Source organism: Taudactylus pleione, unplaced genomic scaffold (assembly GCF_031769625.1).
Source record: "Taudactylus pleione unplaced genomic scaffold, aTauple2 ptg000077l, whole genome shotgun sequence".
Classification (NCBI taxonomy): domain Eukaryota; kingdom Metazoa; phylum Chordata; class Amphibia; order Anura; family Myobatrachidae; genus Taudactylus; species Taudactylus pleione.
This window is the reverse complement of record NW_028284479.1, coordinates 1,681,098-1,696,872: the sequence shown is the minus strand read 5'-3', so window position 1 is coordinate 1,696,872 and position 15,775 is coordinate 1,681,098. Positions and strand designations below refer to the sequence as shown.

Here is a 15,775-nt window from a genome sequence, read left to right as displayed (position 1 = left end):
TCACAAGTGTTTAGGGAATTTGTGCATGTGTCAATCATTTACTCCATATACATCGGCATTGTGTGTGACCTAGAATCAGGAACAAAGGTATGCAATAAAGCTAAAGCAACATATTTAGTAAACTTTCATTATATTTGATGTTGTTATTATTATTTTTACTGCATAAGGTGCCACAGGGTTCAATAATACTATCTGAATGAGGAAAGCCAAGATTAATGATGATTTTGCTATGTAGTGTCAAATATGTTCATCTACAATGTTTAAGTTCAAAAGTTAAAAAATTATTATTATTAAGCTAAACAGAAATGTAACACTAGTGATCTGTACTATGGCTACTCACATATCAGAGAGATTTAAGCAATCCCTCTGTGGAATCATTGGCACTACAATGTCATTTGAATTACAGGTGTTACATGTCATGACTCTTTAGGAAACCCAATTTTTAATAACTTACTCTCTATACATATAAGCCAGCTCTGCAAAATACGCTCTTCGCTTCTTGTACTCCTGGTCACCGTATCCCTGTTGTAGAAAAATATAGAAGAGATTACATACCTCACACATAACCAGTATTTTAATACTAATTTGTGCTTTTCTCCAAAAAGACTCAGGCCCTGATTCAGACCCGGTCGCTCTGACAGAGCGCTCGCTCTGAATCAGGGCCGGTCTTATTTTTTGACCACCCACAGTTATAGCGAGCGGCCAGGAAGATGGTCGCAATGGTCAAGACCATCGCTGCCATCGGGCTTGCAACGAGACCCTTGTGGTAGAAAGCTCTCCCACTGACATCACTTGTGATGTCAGTGGGGCTGCCCCCAGATGGTAGGCGTTCTCATGGGAACGCCTCCATCTGGGCAGCCACCCCCCCCGTCCTGCCCACCAAAGGGGGCGTGCTGTCACTCAACATCGACAGCACTCCCCCTTTGGAGCGAGACCCGGAGCGACGGTTTGCCCTTCGCTATCCGGGTCTCGAACATGCACACGACGGAGCCGGCTCCGTCGTGCACATGCGCTCTGGGCCACCATCGACCCGGTTCTGAGTGCTCAGCGCTTGTGACCGGGTCTGAATCAGGCCCTCAATGCGCTTTATACAATTCATGAACAAAATACAGAGGTTTAGCTTTACAGAAAATACAGAAACTATGAACATAAAACAGAGGATTAGATTTGCAGAAAACCATGAACATAATAGAGAGATGAGTCAGTCATTTTAGGTCATACGTTCCAAGGGTAATTTATCCTGCGCACAAAGATACCAGGCAAGACAGCCATCCTGGGATGCACTACATAGGTTACAATGGGCATAATAGACAATGCCTGGACTAGATCACACGGAATACTAAAATAAGATCATTTTTCTTACAAAATTAGCAGATCCATGCATTGTTCATTGTATCTACAAGAGTACTAGGTGAGGCAGCCATCTTGGGCGCACTACATGGCTACATAGGTTACAGTGTGCAAGATAAACAATATATGGCACTCTGAATGAGATACTAAAGCCTTAGCATAACTAGGAGTAGCCTTTCTTTCTAACTATTGGCAGACTGTGTTGTCTAAAGTCGCCTATTGTTTTTTTATCTGCATGAATGTTAAACTTTGCCTGCCTGTTAAATCAAAGTCTCACACTATGGACTTCCAGATTTTTGTAAAGAAATTAAGTATAAAGGGGTAGGAAATCCACACACAAGGGAGATTATTTTGCTAAGCACTTTGCACTGAAGTATTAGAAGATGAGAGTAATTTCACTATACAGAAACCTATAAATATATTATAATATATGTGATATTTTTACCTTAGAAATGCAAAACATTTAATTAATTCCAATACATTTTTACAACATTACTTAATCCAAGATTATATTATCAGGTTTTAATGTGAAGTAATTATAATATGGTAGGACAAATTGTCTATATAATTCTATTGAATGGGCCATAAAAATAACATATTTGTAAATGTTATTTACAAAGAGGAACTATCATTTATTGTAATTAGCTGAGGAAAAAGTCTATTCAAGGCATGAAATCTAATCATCATTGGTGATGTTATAGTGGTGAAAGCATGTTTAATCATTGCTGTAACTCCCCCAGCCTGAATAGAGCAGTCCGTGCATACATGGGAACAGGCTATGTTTCCTGCCATATGGTGTTAGTTACTTAGCACATCCCCACCCAGGGAAATAATCTCTCAGTGCTTCACTAGATGACATTTTCTTGGTACCAGATCTGACAGCAGTGGATGTAAAACATCCTAATTTCTATGTAAATGATCTGTCTGAGAAAATTATATAATACTTGATTTGCACAGTAATATGTGAGCCAAAGGGCTTAGCATCGCGGCTTCCCTACATATTTGGTTGTGATGAGCAGAGTGTCTTATTAGTTTTAAGTGTATGTATAACTGGGGCCATCAAATGTTCTGCAGCCTGACTGAAATACATTTTGGCATGAGTGGTGATTTACATGAAAAAACTGAAAAAACCCTCTTTGCCGGTTTATTACATATGAAAACTGTTGAAGTGCCTGTAAGTGTCTAGTGAACAAAATATTAACTGTTCTGGATATGGCTAAAGTGCTCACACAGAAAGTGTATGTAATGAATCTGTAGGACCATATGTATTGGATCTAAAGGAAGTCATTTACACTGGGCACAGACAAACTAACTATCCCAATCTCCACTCAGAGCCACACTCGCTTCTCCTGTTCCAGCCGTGGTTCTTTCCAATTAGATTGTAAGATGTCTTTTGAGCAAGGTCCTCCCTACCCTTTGCTCTCATGTTTTACATTTATTTTGCTTATCTTTCAGTCCCTATTTTATATATGTTCTGTTTTCTGGACTGTCTGGCTCTGCGGAACACTATGGGCTTAGAAATCAGCATTAATAATATTAGATATGATACTGAAATGCAAAGGAGTTTATTCAATTTCCATTTGAAGTGGCATATAGAGAAAAGATCTGAAAGCCTAGGACAGCGCCTCAGGATAGGGCAACAGTGTGAAATGCAACAGAGAGATCATGGAGAGTCATTTTGTAGTATGAGTCATTTAATTTGAATTGGGTTCTGGGTGGCAAGTGTATATACAGATTATACCCAAATCTATCTATCCTATCAGGATATTTTGCCATCTGTATCCATATTACAGAATACCTTTTTGCCATATTATCTAGCATGTCACCTCAAAATCAAACTCAAAACAAAGCTACTAACATTCCTTTCAGGAATGAAGCTCCGTACCCAGTATTCCTATGTTAGCTGGCAATATGATAATAAACCCTACCCCTCAAGCTAGCTACCTAGCAGTCCTCCTGGACTTAGAAATGTCTTTTGTTCCCCACATCCAATCTTTTTCCAATCCTGTAATATACAGCTAAGAAACATTTCCAAAATACACATGTACTGTTCCCACTGTGTGCAGTGCCATCCCACTAAAGGTGCATATCCACTACACTATGAAAGAACGATAACGACATATGTCGTTCAGTGCAGGCCCCCTTCCTAATCCCCGAACATGCACAACCTGATGTTACCGTCAGCTTGGCATGCATGTTCAGGCGATGACCGATGCCGACAATGACCAGCAGGAGCACACATCGCTGGTCGTTGCCGGCATAATCACTGCACGATTAATGAACGATTGAATGATAACGATGTCGTTATCGTTCAATCGTTCATTTTTATCATGTAGTGGATATGCGCCATAACAGCAAATGTTTACCCTTGCCTCTCAGGCTTTAAAAAGTCAATAAAAGTCAATAAAAAGTCAAAAACTATTTTTTTTCAGACAAGCTTATCAAATTAGCCTACTTGATTACAACCCCTCACAATTCACACAAAACTTACATATATTCTCACATCCTATACTCAAAGAAACATTGCTCTTTGACTGGAAAACATAAGCCTCAGGGAGAGATAAAGTACCAAACAATCAGCTCCTACTGTAACTGTCCAACCAGCTCCTAACTGTCACAGGTTGTGTTTGAAAAATGACAGTTAGGAGCTGATTGGTTGGTACTTTATCTCTCTCTAAGGCTTAGTACATCTACCCCAAAGTCTCAAAAGTACTTTTCCATTGCAGTGTGTCTGGACCTGTATGCAATACGTGACCATTAACCTCCTGTGCTATGTTAGTTTGTAAGAGTGCCAGCAGGGAGCTCCTATCACTTTGTGTACCTGATAATACTCAGTCTAGTTTTAATGACTGTATTTTATTAACTGTATTTGTTCCCAATTATAAAGCTCTGCATAATATGATGGTTCTATGTGAATAAATGATAAAATAAACAGCTATATATTAACAGAACATTGAAAGGCCAATAACATTGATGGACATATATTTGATCCTAATTTGGTACAGCCCTTGTTTGAATTATAAGTAGACCTCTATATTAAATACATTTTACAACAATTACTGTTTTAGTGTTGTGTCCATGTCACAAGATATTATTTCCATACTTACAGGATGATCTTGATCAAAATTTGGTTCAAATTTAACAATTAGGTTCCGGCACATGTCCAGGTCTTGGACTTTTCTTGGAAATGAAGACACTGTTTGGGCACATAATAAAACCTATTTATGGAATAGATCATATCTGTTAAAAAATCTGCCCCCAGTTATTCAACAATCTAATTTTCCCTCTTAAATCAATGTGTAGTTATGTAATGGGTTTTCTGAAACTGGAGTTATATGCAATAAGCATCAACATGGAGAACCCAGCCTCTGCCCTGATTTCATATACTAAGTACCTTCATTGCTTTTAACATATAATTTAAGGAGGTTATATAAACCAATGAGTGAGATAAGTGAATCAATGTGCATCTTTTATCCACTTATTCACCAAAGACAAACTGCAGAAACATAATGCTTTCTTATGTGCACAAGCCATTCTTCCACCAACCAAGTTGCCATCTCAGATTGTCAGAAGCAAGATACAGATATTGTTCCCAGAAATATCCAGATGATATAACTGAAACAGTAAGGCATAGTCTCACAGAGATTTACAGTATCTTCAGTTTTATCCTGTCACAGCTAAGTATTTATGCTGCCTTGACCTGGAGCACTGTCGAATGTACCTGGCATGGTGGTATTCACTACAAACTTCATTCCAAAGATAATCCAGTGAGTACATTCCCAATGGGAGCAGTCACATTGCCTTACTTGAATTGCACCTATCTATATTCATTCACTGGGTGGAGTTGTCTTTTCTGTTATATCCTTTATCTTTTACCTCATGCAGCAGAAGGTATTATCCTGTGCTTTACCTCCTTTATTTCATACATGTTAGGAGCCACCATCTGGGCTTTGTGTGATTAGAAATCATCAGACCAGCAGATTACATATAAAATATATAATAGATTACATACTACAAACCCTTTGAAGAATTTCTCCCATATATTATCAACAGGGGGCATCTTTGTATTTCATGTGTCAATTCTTATTGCTAAAATGACTTTTTATATGGGCTTCTAATATCTATATGGAATGGTACAAATTTACAGCATATGTTTTGGTATCGTCCTCAATATTACCCAACCCTATGTTATATGACTTGAGTATTTAGTGCATGAGCTATACACCATACACACCAGTATATAGTTATAAAGTTAATCACACAGTACAATCCACCTTCCCTCACACTGCAGTGGTAAGGGTGAAATCTCTAGGACATTAATCATCTCCAAGTTGTCTATATAAGCTTCATAATGTTTCATATGTTTCTGTAGACAATGTTTGAATGTAGATTCCCCATATCTTATATAATTTTAAACTCTGTTAATGTCTGGTATGTTCAAAGTACAAGGCTTCTAATATTTTGACTTTGTGGAGAAATGGAGATATGGGAGTAACCCACTTACAAAGTATCACTCTCTTAGATACCATTAGTATAACAATCAGTATTGGTCTCATATCAAACTCATTTTTAGGTAAAAAAAAATAGAACCCATTTATTAACATTGCAGCAAAGCATTGCAAATGGCCTTTGGAATGTATAGACCAAAGGAGATCTGTATAAACAAGTTTATTCCCAAAATAATTGTGTTGGAAGCATTTTCCCGTCCACATTTCAAACATTTACAGGATTAATTCTGAGCAAACTGCCCCATCTGTGCTTGTGATATAGATACTCTGTTTGTCACCCTGACATGGCAGTTGTAATATTTAGTGTAGCGAGGAATCTAATGAAGGAGTAAATGTCTTCCAATTTAAATTAGAAGGTGTTTGTTGTCCTGGGCCTGTATATTATGGTCAAGTAAATATTTATACTAATAGTTTTATATTTGTTATTCCACAAGAAATGTAGTGAAGTGTCCAAACTGTCAGAAGACTGGTTAAGTCGGGCTTTTGTTTGTAAACATCATTACTTAATGACGTGCTTGGAGGTACACAAAAAACTGGTAATATGGTAAGTAGAGTCTTAGAGAAGACTCTGAAAGAAGAGCATAGTGTCCCCTGCATTAAATATGCCTTTGATAGATACAATGCCCTTATCTCAATGTTCCAAGAATTTTGAATCACTTAAACCATGAATAATAGCATTTCCCACTCACTTCTTGACTCTTGTTGAACTGGTCTCTGTCCCTGCAACTCTACGGAAACTGCCCTTACAAATGTCACCAATGACGTTCTCATTGTCAACTGTCAATACTCCTATTTTCATCCTTTTCAATTTATCTGTTGACTGTGACACTGCCAGACACTCACTTCTCCTTGAAACGCTTCTTTCCATTGGTCTCCATAGATCAGTCCTCTCATTGGTTACCTCTTACAGCACTAACCATTCCTATTCTATCTCTATCTATCTCTAGCTCCACTTCTTCCCCCTTCTTCTACATGTTGGCATTCTCCAAGGCTCTGTACTCGAGCTCCTACTCTTCTCTTTTTTCAACTTCTCCCTAGGAAAAATTATCAGATCTTTGGTTTCCAATACCACCTGTATTGTGATGGCACTCAAATTTATCTATCCTTCCCTGACCTCTCTCCCTCAGTCTTTGCTTGGGTCTCTAGCTGCCTTTCTAACTTCCCATCCAGGATGTCCCAGTGTTTTCTCAAACTAACAAAAAGATTTACAGATGCACAACTCCAACATTACTCATTATATATAATACATTTTGCAATAGCATTTTGCAAATAATAAAAGAGGTTTTGGCATAATCATGGCCATGGTTATGGGCCTACCCACCGTGCCCAGGTAATCTCTGAGGGTAGGTCCCTAACATACTGGGGTTGAAATCCAGAGCGCAGGACACCCACAAACCAGCCCAACTGAGCCACCCCAGGGCATCACTCCAATAAGGAAAGGTGGAGTGTAAAAAGGTGTAGAATAGATAAGAGCAGCTGCTGCTGCATGTAGGGAGGTGAGAAATAAAGATGTGAAAATAATACATATATATTAAACAAACAATGGAAGTCCTAAAAGTGAAAGAAAAGAAAATAATGCGATGCCCTGAAGCAGCCCAACAAAAGCAATCCAGGGGACCCATGCCCCAAAAATCAACCCATAGCTGCACTACAGAATAAACATTTTTAGGACTTACCTATATTGTGCCTCTTGTTAAAGTGCAGTCAAAATGTCAGAGCCCTGTTTGAGTTCAACCCCAGTATGTTAGGGAGCTACCCTCAGAGGTTACCTGGGTGCGGTGGGTAGGCCCATAACCATGGCCATGATTATGCCAAAACCTCTTTTATTATTTGCAAAATGCTATTGCAAAATGTATTATATATAATGAGTAATGTTGGAGTTGTGCATCTGTAAATCTTTTTTGTATGTTTGCAACAATAGCCTCCATAGGTAGCACCTCCCATTACATATATTTTTTAGGGTGTGCAGTCTAGGGCCCCCCTTTTCCACATATTATATTTAGTGTGTTCTTATGCACACTTGAAGGTATGAGACGCCTTCAATCTAGGCTAGCACCCCTTCCCACCTGTCCCTAATTGGTTTTAAGCAGGGATCTGGCATTTTGACTGCACTTTAACAAGAGGCACAATCTAGATAAGTCCTAAAAATGTTTATACTGTAGTGCAGCTATGGGTTGATTTTTGGGGCATGGGTCCCCTGGATTGCTTTGGTTGGGCTGCTTCAGGGCATCGCATTATTTTCTTTTCTTTCACTTTTAGCACTTCCATTGTTTGTTTAATATATATGTATTATTTTCACATCTTTATTTCTCACCTCCCTACATGCAGCAGCAGCTGCTCTTATCTATTCTACACCTTTTTACACTCCACCTTTCCTTATTGGAGCGATGCCCTGGGGTGGCTCAGCTGGGCTGGTTTGGGGGTGTCCTGCGCTCTGGATTTCAACCCCAGTATGTTAGGGACCTACCCTCAGAGGTTACCTGGGCACGGTGGGTAGGCCCATAACCATGGCCATGATTATGCCAAAACCTCTTTTATTATTTGCAAAATGCTATTGCAAAATGTATTATATATAATGAGTAATGTTGGAGTTGTGCATCTGTAAATCTTTTTTGTATGTTTGCAACAATAGTCTCCATAGGTAGCACCTCCCATTACATATATTTTCAGGGTGTGCAGTCTAGGGCCCCCCTTTTCTCAAACTAAACATGCACAAAACAGAACACATGTCTTCCCTTATTCAAGAGCACTATCCTTTTCCTCCCTCTATCGCTTTCTGTCAACAACATCTCCTTCTTGGCCATTCCCATTGTCAACTGTCTCCCGAACCTTGACTCTATACATTCAATTTAAATTTCATTCCTGCTGTTTGTATCTCCACACCAATTCTAAGCCCAGGCTCTTTGTCACCCATGATGTCACCAAAACCTTTATCCATGCACTCACCTGGACTATAGTAACCTCCTCCCCTCTGGGCCCTAACTCGCCTTTCCCCACTTTAACCTATCATGAATACTGATATAAGTCTCATTTACATTTCTAACCGCTCTATGGCCCTGATTCAGACCCACTCGCGAGCGGCTGTCCGCTCGCAAGTGGGTCGATGTTCTGCACTGAGCATGCGCACAACGGAGGGAGCTCCGTCGTGCGCATGCGCCAGACGCGACGAGCGAAGGAAAGTCCTTAGCTCGTTGTGTCTGATCAAAGGGGGCGTGCTGTCGATGTTGATTGACAGCATGCCCCCTTTGGTGGGCGTGCCGGGGGCATGCCTCCCTGACGGGGGCGTTCCCACGGGAACGCCTCCCGTCAGAAGCCGGCCCACTGACATCACTAGTGATGTCAGTGGGAGTGATTTTGGCTCTGATAGAGCCAAAATCACTCCGGAGCTTGCGGTTGAAAACCTCAACCGCAGGCTCCGGCTCGCAGTTTCAATGGTCGCGATGGTCAAGACCATCGCGCCCATCAAACTGCACGCTCGTATAGCCTGTGGGTGGTGACCCACAGCTATACGAGCGTCCAGGAGGACGCTCCATTTTTATGGAGGGCGGCCCTCATTCAGAGCGTGCGCTCTGCTCAGAGCGTACGGCTCTGAATGAGGGCCTATGTTGGACTTTTCCCTCTTGATATAATTTGGACGTTGCGAGATATTGTCAACAGCATTATTCTCAGGCTTGTTATCTGGTAATTAGCAGTTTTTAGCTGATGAGTATTAATATCTCATTACAGGAATATAGTATATTTATTGTACAATACATTTTTTTTACTGAATTCTATATGGCGCACCCACTCCTAATTGTATCTATTTTATTGTTTAATGTGGGATGAAGAGCCCACTGTGATAGCTGCCGTTTTGTATTCAGGGTACAATTGGTGGGACACTAGTGCACCTCCTTCTTCCTGTTTTCCTTTTCCTTTTGCAACCAGCTTCACTGGCCACCCATTCTACTCAAAACTCCTGGACCCCTCTTAGAAAGCACTTACTCTTCCCCTAATAAATCTCCAACCTCATTTCTGTCCACATTTCCTCCTCCTCAATTCGCTCATTCCTCTAATTGCTGCCTCCACTTTACCCTGGTTACCTACTCACATGCCCACCTCCAGGATGTCTCCCATTCTGCGACACTCCTCTGAAACTCACTCTCTTGCCAATTCATACAGTTTTGCCAGCTTCAATCAAGCACTCAAATATTACCTATGGATTAAAGCCTAGCATTCCTCCTCCTAAATCTCCATTCTTCTCTCCTCTGCTGTCCTTCGCTTTTCTCCAGCTCGCCCTCCAACTGATCACCACTTCTCTTACCATGGGCAAGGCCCTCCTTCATCATGTTTGTCCCTAGCACTATACTTGCTTCCAGTGCTCATTGTTTTTGTCTCCTACTCAGCGGCTCTGCTTGCTATTCATTGGGCACAGGCTCATTGAGTGCTGAACTGTTTTCCTCTCCCAGTAACTCATGTGCACTTGATGTCAAGATAGAGTGAGTTTCCCAACCCTCACCTCTAGTCCGCGCCCTTACTAGTTGTATTGCTCTGTGTTGTTCCTGGGCAGTAAGGGATAAATAGTTGACTTTATATTACTAGATTAACATGGGAACAGGACATCCTTTTTAGTAGAAGCACCTTGAAGTGGTGAGCGACTTATAATATTTTTGCAAATGTATGTAACTAAGACTTCGGCACTCTCTTTACAAATAGAAGGCAGCTCTAATTTGTCTTTTTAACTGGCTGACAGCAAGCAGTGAGCATGTGGATATTTGTCTGTGTTTCTTTTTTTATTTGCAGGTGGGTTCCAATAGCTGTAGTTTATTAGATCATTGGAATCCTTACAGTCTCACAAAGTATTCATATGAGTATACTAACCATGTGGAGATGGTGACCTGTTCACAAATAGGATTATGTTAATGAGAGGAAGGCTACATGTCAGGTGAATGAAGGTCCACTTACTACAAAAATCCAACAACAGATAATGCCGGACTGACTGTCACTATGTCGACAGTGACAAGGTTGATTCCAGAATGCATGTGCCGGCATGTCGAGAAGGTTATCTGCTACTTACAACATGTTAAAAGAATCACTATTACAACTGTAAAGATGCTGGCAAAGCAGCATTTTTAGAGGGTAATTCAGTTAGACACGAAATGCCGCAATTTCGCAATATGTTTTCACGTGTGCGATTTTTTTCGCACCTAAATGTGTATCGTGCAATCCTATTCCCGGAGTTATAGCATGTGCTAAAACTCTATAGACAAAAAACAGCTAAAACTTTTCACCATCTCAGAACAGGTGAAAATATATGCAAAATCCCTATTTTTGGTTAAAAATGTGGGGACTTGGGCCCTGATTCAGAGGCACACGCTGTTTGCGTGCGCTCGCTCTGACTCATGGTGTTTTTATTTTTTAAAGTTTCGGCCTCCGGTCGCTCGCACAGCTGTGGGTGATCATCCACAGCTTGTGTGAGCGGCCTGGTGATGGTGACTATCGGCATTGCGACCATCGGCATTGCGAGTAGACCCTAAGGTAGAGTCTCAGCACTCGCAATGCCGAGTGGACTTCCTGCTCTAATAGAGCAGGAAGTCCACTACTGACATCAAGAGTGATGTCAGTAGGGCCGCCCACAAACGGCAGGCATTCCTTCGGGAATGCCTCCGTTTGTGCAGCCATCCCCCCCACCCGCCTACAAAACGGGGCGAGCTGTCGATCAACATCAACAGCCGCCCCGTTTAGTTGCAAGCTCCGGAGTGAGTGAAGTTCTCACTCGCTACGGCGCTTGCGCACGCGCGTGGCGCACACCCTGCATGCACACTGGGCCATCATCGACCCGCTTACAAGTGCTATACGCTCGCGAGCGGGTCTGAATCAGGCCCTTGGTTCATAACTCCCCCTAATGACTAATTAGGCAAAAATTATTTTTTAAATAGCTTGATTCCCTCTAATAATGACATGTAATTTTTGGGGTGAAAATTGAAAGTGTTGGAAAATGGGTTTAAAGTCCTGGGTCAGGTATTCTGGGGTGCTGTATGGATGGGGCAGGTGTATTTAGGATTGCAGGTGGCTGCAGCAGGTGTATTTTTAACATTTTTTAAAGCTGCACTTTATAGACACAAAATTATACTAGCACCCATTTTAATATTCCCCTAATTTAACTACAGCAATTATTATTTACAATAAATAGTGCTTTTTATCATATTTCAACACTTACACAAATATGCATATAACAGCCGATTGACACAAGTTAAGAACTCAAAATACATTTATTAGGGTTATTGATACACATCTATATTGATTTCCTATGTCAGTTAGGCTTGTTATGGGGTACAGGCTGATTTTCCCAAAATGTGCTGTACTTTTCGCCATGCACAGTTTTCGCACATATGTAATAGGATAGGGCAAAAAATGGGAGCACGCATTGCCAAAAGACGCAAAATTATAGTGCCAAAACTGGCCAATAGTGCAAAACCTTCTCCGATGTTAAGTTTTAATTTTATCGCTGCTAATTTAATCCGGCCCTTAATGTTGTAGTGCAGCTTCGGTAAACATGTTTTAAGTAGCATGTCAGTGTTGTACTGGGGCATGAAGGAGGAATGCAGTGGTAGTGGTCCAATCTTAAGGGTCAGCCACTGGAGGGTATGTGGCCAGTCACCTTAGAGGCTTGGCTTGCTATTAGAGAGTTCATGCAGTATAGTGCACCAGATTGATAACAGCAAAGACTATAGTGAATACTCTGTAGTCTTGGGAATGCAGTATAATCTTGTCTATATGCACCACATTTATATACTGTACATGTGATGGGGACCCAGGTACTGACCGACCAGTGTCTAAAACTCAATGAGAACAGCGTTAAGGCTAGTAAAGGCAAATATAGGCCATTGTAAAAAAAAAAATCAGATACTGTATCTAAGCTCTTACCACTGGGATGACTTAATTGTAGGTTAGTGAATAAATACAGAGTTACAATGGCATTCCAATCAACGGCAAGAATGGTGTCCATAATGCTAAAGCCCACAGCCAACAAGAGGAGAGGACAGGGGTATGTCATAACCATCTACTTTGATTAGCAGGAGGGCGAATCTTGGTGTAGTTTCTATAGAAGTGAACAAAGCACCTATGTTAATCTGCTGTCCTGCTCCAGCAGATAACTGACCCTCTAATAGAGTGACAATGTATATTTCAAGTGCACAGTCTGGAACCTGACCAAGGCTGTAGGCTCTGGGCAAAGCAATGCACTGGGGACCCTACCCACTCATTCACAGGAATAAAAATGTAAATGGTCAATAAGATTAATCCTTTAGATTTATTGATACGTTCAACAAAATCAATGTTTAAACATATAAAAATGATGTAAAGTGATGATTATGGACTCCACCTCAATTTTCGCTTCTCCAGCTCGCATTCAGTTTTTTGCATTCTAGGTTTAATATCACTATCAACATAGTGACAGTGGATCCCATAACTACATCCTAAAAATGTGCTATTGTAAACTTTACTTACATGTTTTATTTCTGGCTACTTTCACATCACCAGCCACCCGCTTCAATGAGGTTATTAGAGTGTTGATGGAAGGGTTGATAATGGCACATTTCACAAAACATTCCAGATCTTCTCCTTTCTTCGTAGACCTCCCAGCAGGTCTAGTCTCTATGTGATAGATAAGAGTCCCATGTTTCTGAAAAAAGTGAATTTTTATATTTTATAATGTTATTGTATATTATATTTATTATCTGTGTGGACAATAGTCTCACATAGCAATAAACACTTTAACTATATATTATTGCTACTGCGTCCTGATCACACTTTCTGCCTTACTTGGGGGACATACTTTTGGATGAGCAGTATTATTTTTATTAGTGTTGTTCCACACTGTGTGTTGTTGTATTTTCTTGTGTTTCAAAGCATAAAAAGCAGCCTGGTATACACTGTAATAATCACTTTGCAGTAACTGAGAAACAGGGAACCAAAATGTGTCATTTATTAATACTGATAATAATCATTTGTCCAATGGGGCTCAAGGCACTTAGTAGATAGTATGAAGATGTTATAGAGGTTTAGATTTTCAGAAAATACATAAACCATGAACATATAGTAATACAGAAGTTAAGATTTGCATTAAAAACAGAAACCATGAAGATAATACACAGGTGTGGCAGCTGTTTTAGGTCATCAGTTACAAGGTTTATGTATCCTACCCACGAAGGATCTAGAAGAGGCAGCCATTTAAGGTGCACTACATAGGGTTACCCTGTTCAGAATAGGCAATGCATGGAATTGATGACTCATAATGGGAGATATAAAAATACTAGACAAGATCCTTGCAAAATTATCAGAACCATCTTTTTAGCAATTAAAATCCAGCAATTAGCTTCTAATGACACATATGATTGTGGAGAAATGCGTAATGGTATTTGGTAGATTACTTTCAATCACCCAGATTATGGTTTAATCTGTTTCTACAAGAAATTGTATTTATTGTAAAATCTAACATGCTGGAAAAGATCTTTACCGGTAAAAGCCCTTGATCCCTATAGAATCTCCAGAAACTGCTTTCCGGTCCATTTGTTCTTTTTACTGGTTTTGTACAGACAATTAAGTTGCTCTACACATCTATAAAGTGCTCCTTTTCCATATGACTGTTTAATTAAAAGATACTTTACAGCTGAAATAACATTAATGTAGATTGAAGTTTCATTTTCCTGTAGTGAATAATATTGTGTTCATTATAGGAGACTGCAAAAAAAATTATGATCTAATATAACACACTTATTTATTTACAGCTATATATACAAATTGTGTAGTGATATTTGTAATTGTGTCTATCTATTCTAGATACAGCAGGTGCATTATTTTAAAGATGATGTTTAATTAACAAAATTATGTATTTTTTATTAAAAATATTTTTTCTATTGAACATTTTATTTTATTCTCTTTTTTTTAAAACAACAAGAGGTACACAAGTGCAGAAAATGCAAACATCACTAGGAGACATGTAAAAAGAATAACAAAAAACTTCAAAGCACACGTGTAACAATTGGAAATGTTGGGTTTTAATTTCTCAAGGTTACTTAAAAAAAAAATAGTCAGGGAATGGGGGGTCATTGGGAGAGACACTGCTTGGGGATACAAAACTAACCAACAAAACAAAAGTATAAAACAAGACAAAAGTAAGGATACAAAAAAGAATCACCAAAATAACTTTCAGCCTCAAAAAGCACAAGTGTGACTAACCCTGGAAAAGTAGTAAATAAAGAGGAACCTGCAGGAGAACTGTTGTGGTACTGATATCTGGGATCCCAAATTGTATATTTTTTTCTGTAATCCAGTTTTGCTCACTGTATCTGAATTACCACAAAAATATTATTAGAATTCTATGGTAGTGCTGCTTTTCTGTATTTGTCTGTATTTTTGTTACGTTACAATATAAACATGTTATTTAAACACAGGTGGAGTTTGGCGCTACCAAAATCTAGAAGCAAGTGCCTCATGTTCCTTCACAAATACATGGAACAAATGTGTAATACAGAGCTGGGAATAAACATTCTGCAGACGTACTGTATTCCCTAATGAAAGTGCACTATCGATAAAGGCACTAATGTTGGAATACTGCATATCCAGAAGTTTTATTACAAGTTGTGAGTGCCGCACCGTTGAGATAGATAGATAGATAGATAGATAGATAGATAGATAGATAGATAGATAGATAGATAGATAGATAGGCAATATATCTAGCAGTATTTAGCACTAATATGCAAACACCTTATCTTAAGGTCTTGGTCATTGACAAAGTGATATAAAATACAAGTCATCAAACAACAATCTACATAAGAAACATTATATATTGCATTATCAAAATATATATTGGAGGTAATTTGCAGTAACAGAAATGTATTACTTTAAAGGTCTACATAAATATGAAATGTGTGCATCTA

The 15,775-nt window shown here is 39.5% G+C and overlaps 1 protein-coding gene across 1 annotated transcript in view; it reads right to left on the bottom strand.

The window, feature by feature from the left end:
- Positions 1–15,775, bottom strand: part of LOC148532415 (tyrosine 3-monooxygenase-like) — a 54,670-nt gene that overhangs the window by 38,438 nt on the left and 457 nt on the right. The window contains exons 3-5 of the mRNA XM_088467867.1: positions 13,344–13,518; positions 4,458–4,546; positions 455–522 (exon numbers count right to left, since the gene is read on the bottom strand). Of these exons, the coding sequence (XP_088323993.1) occupies positions 455–522; positions 4,458–4,546; positions 13,344–13,518 (332 nt within the window). The remainder of the gene's footprint in view (positions 1–454; positions 523–4,457; positions 4,547–13,343; positions 13,519–15,775) is intronic.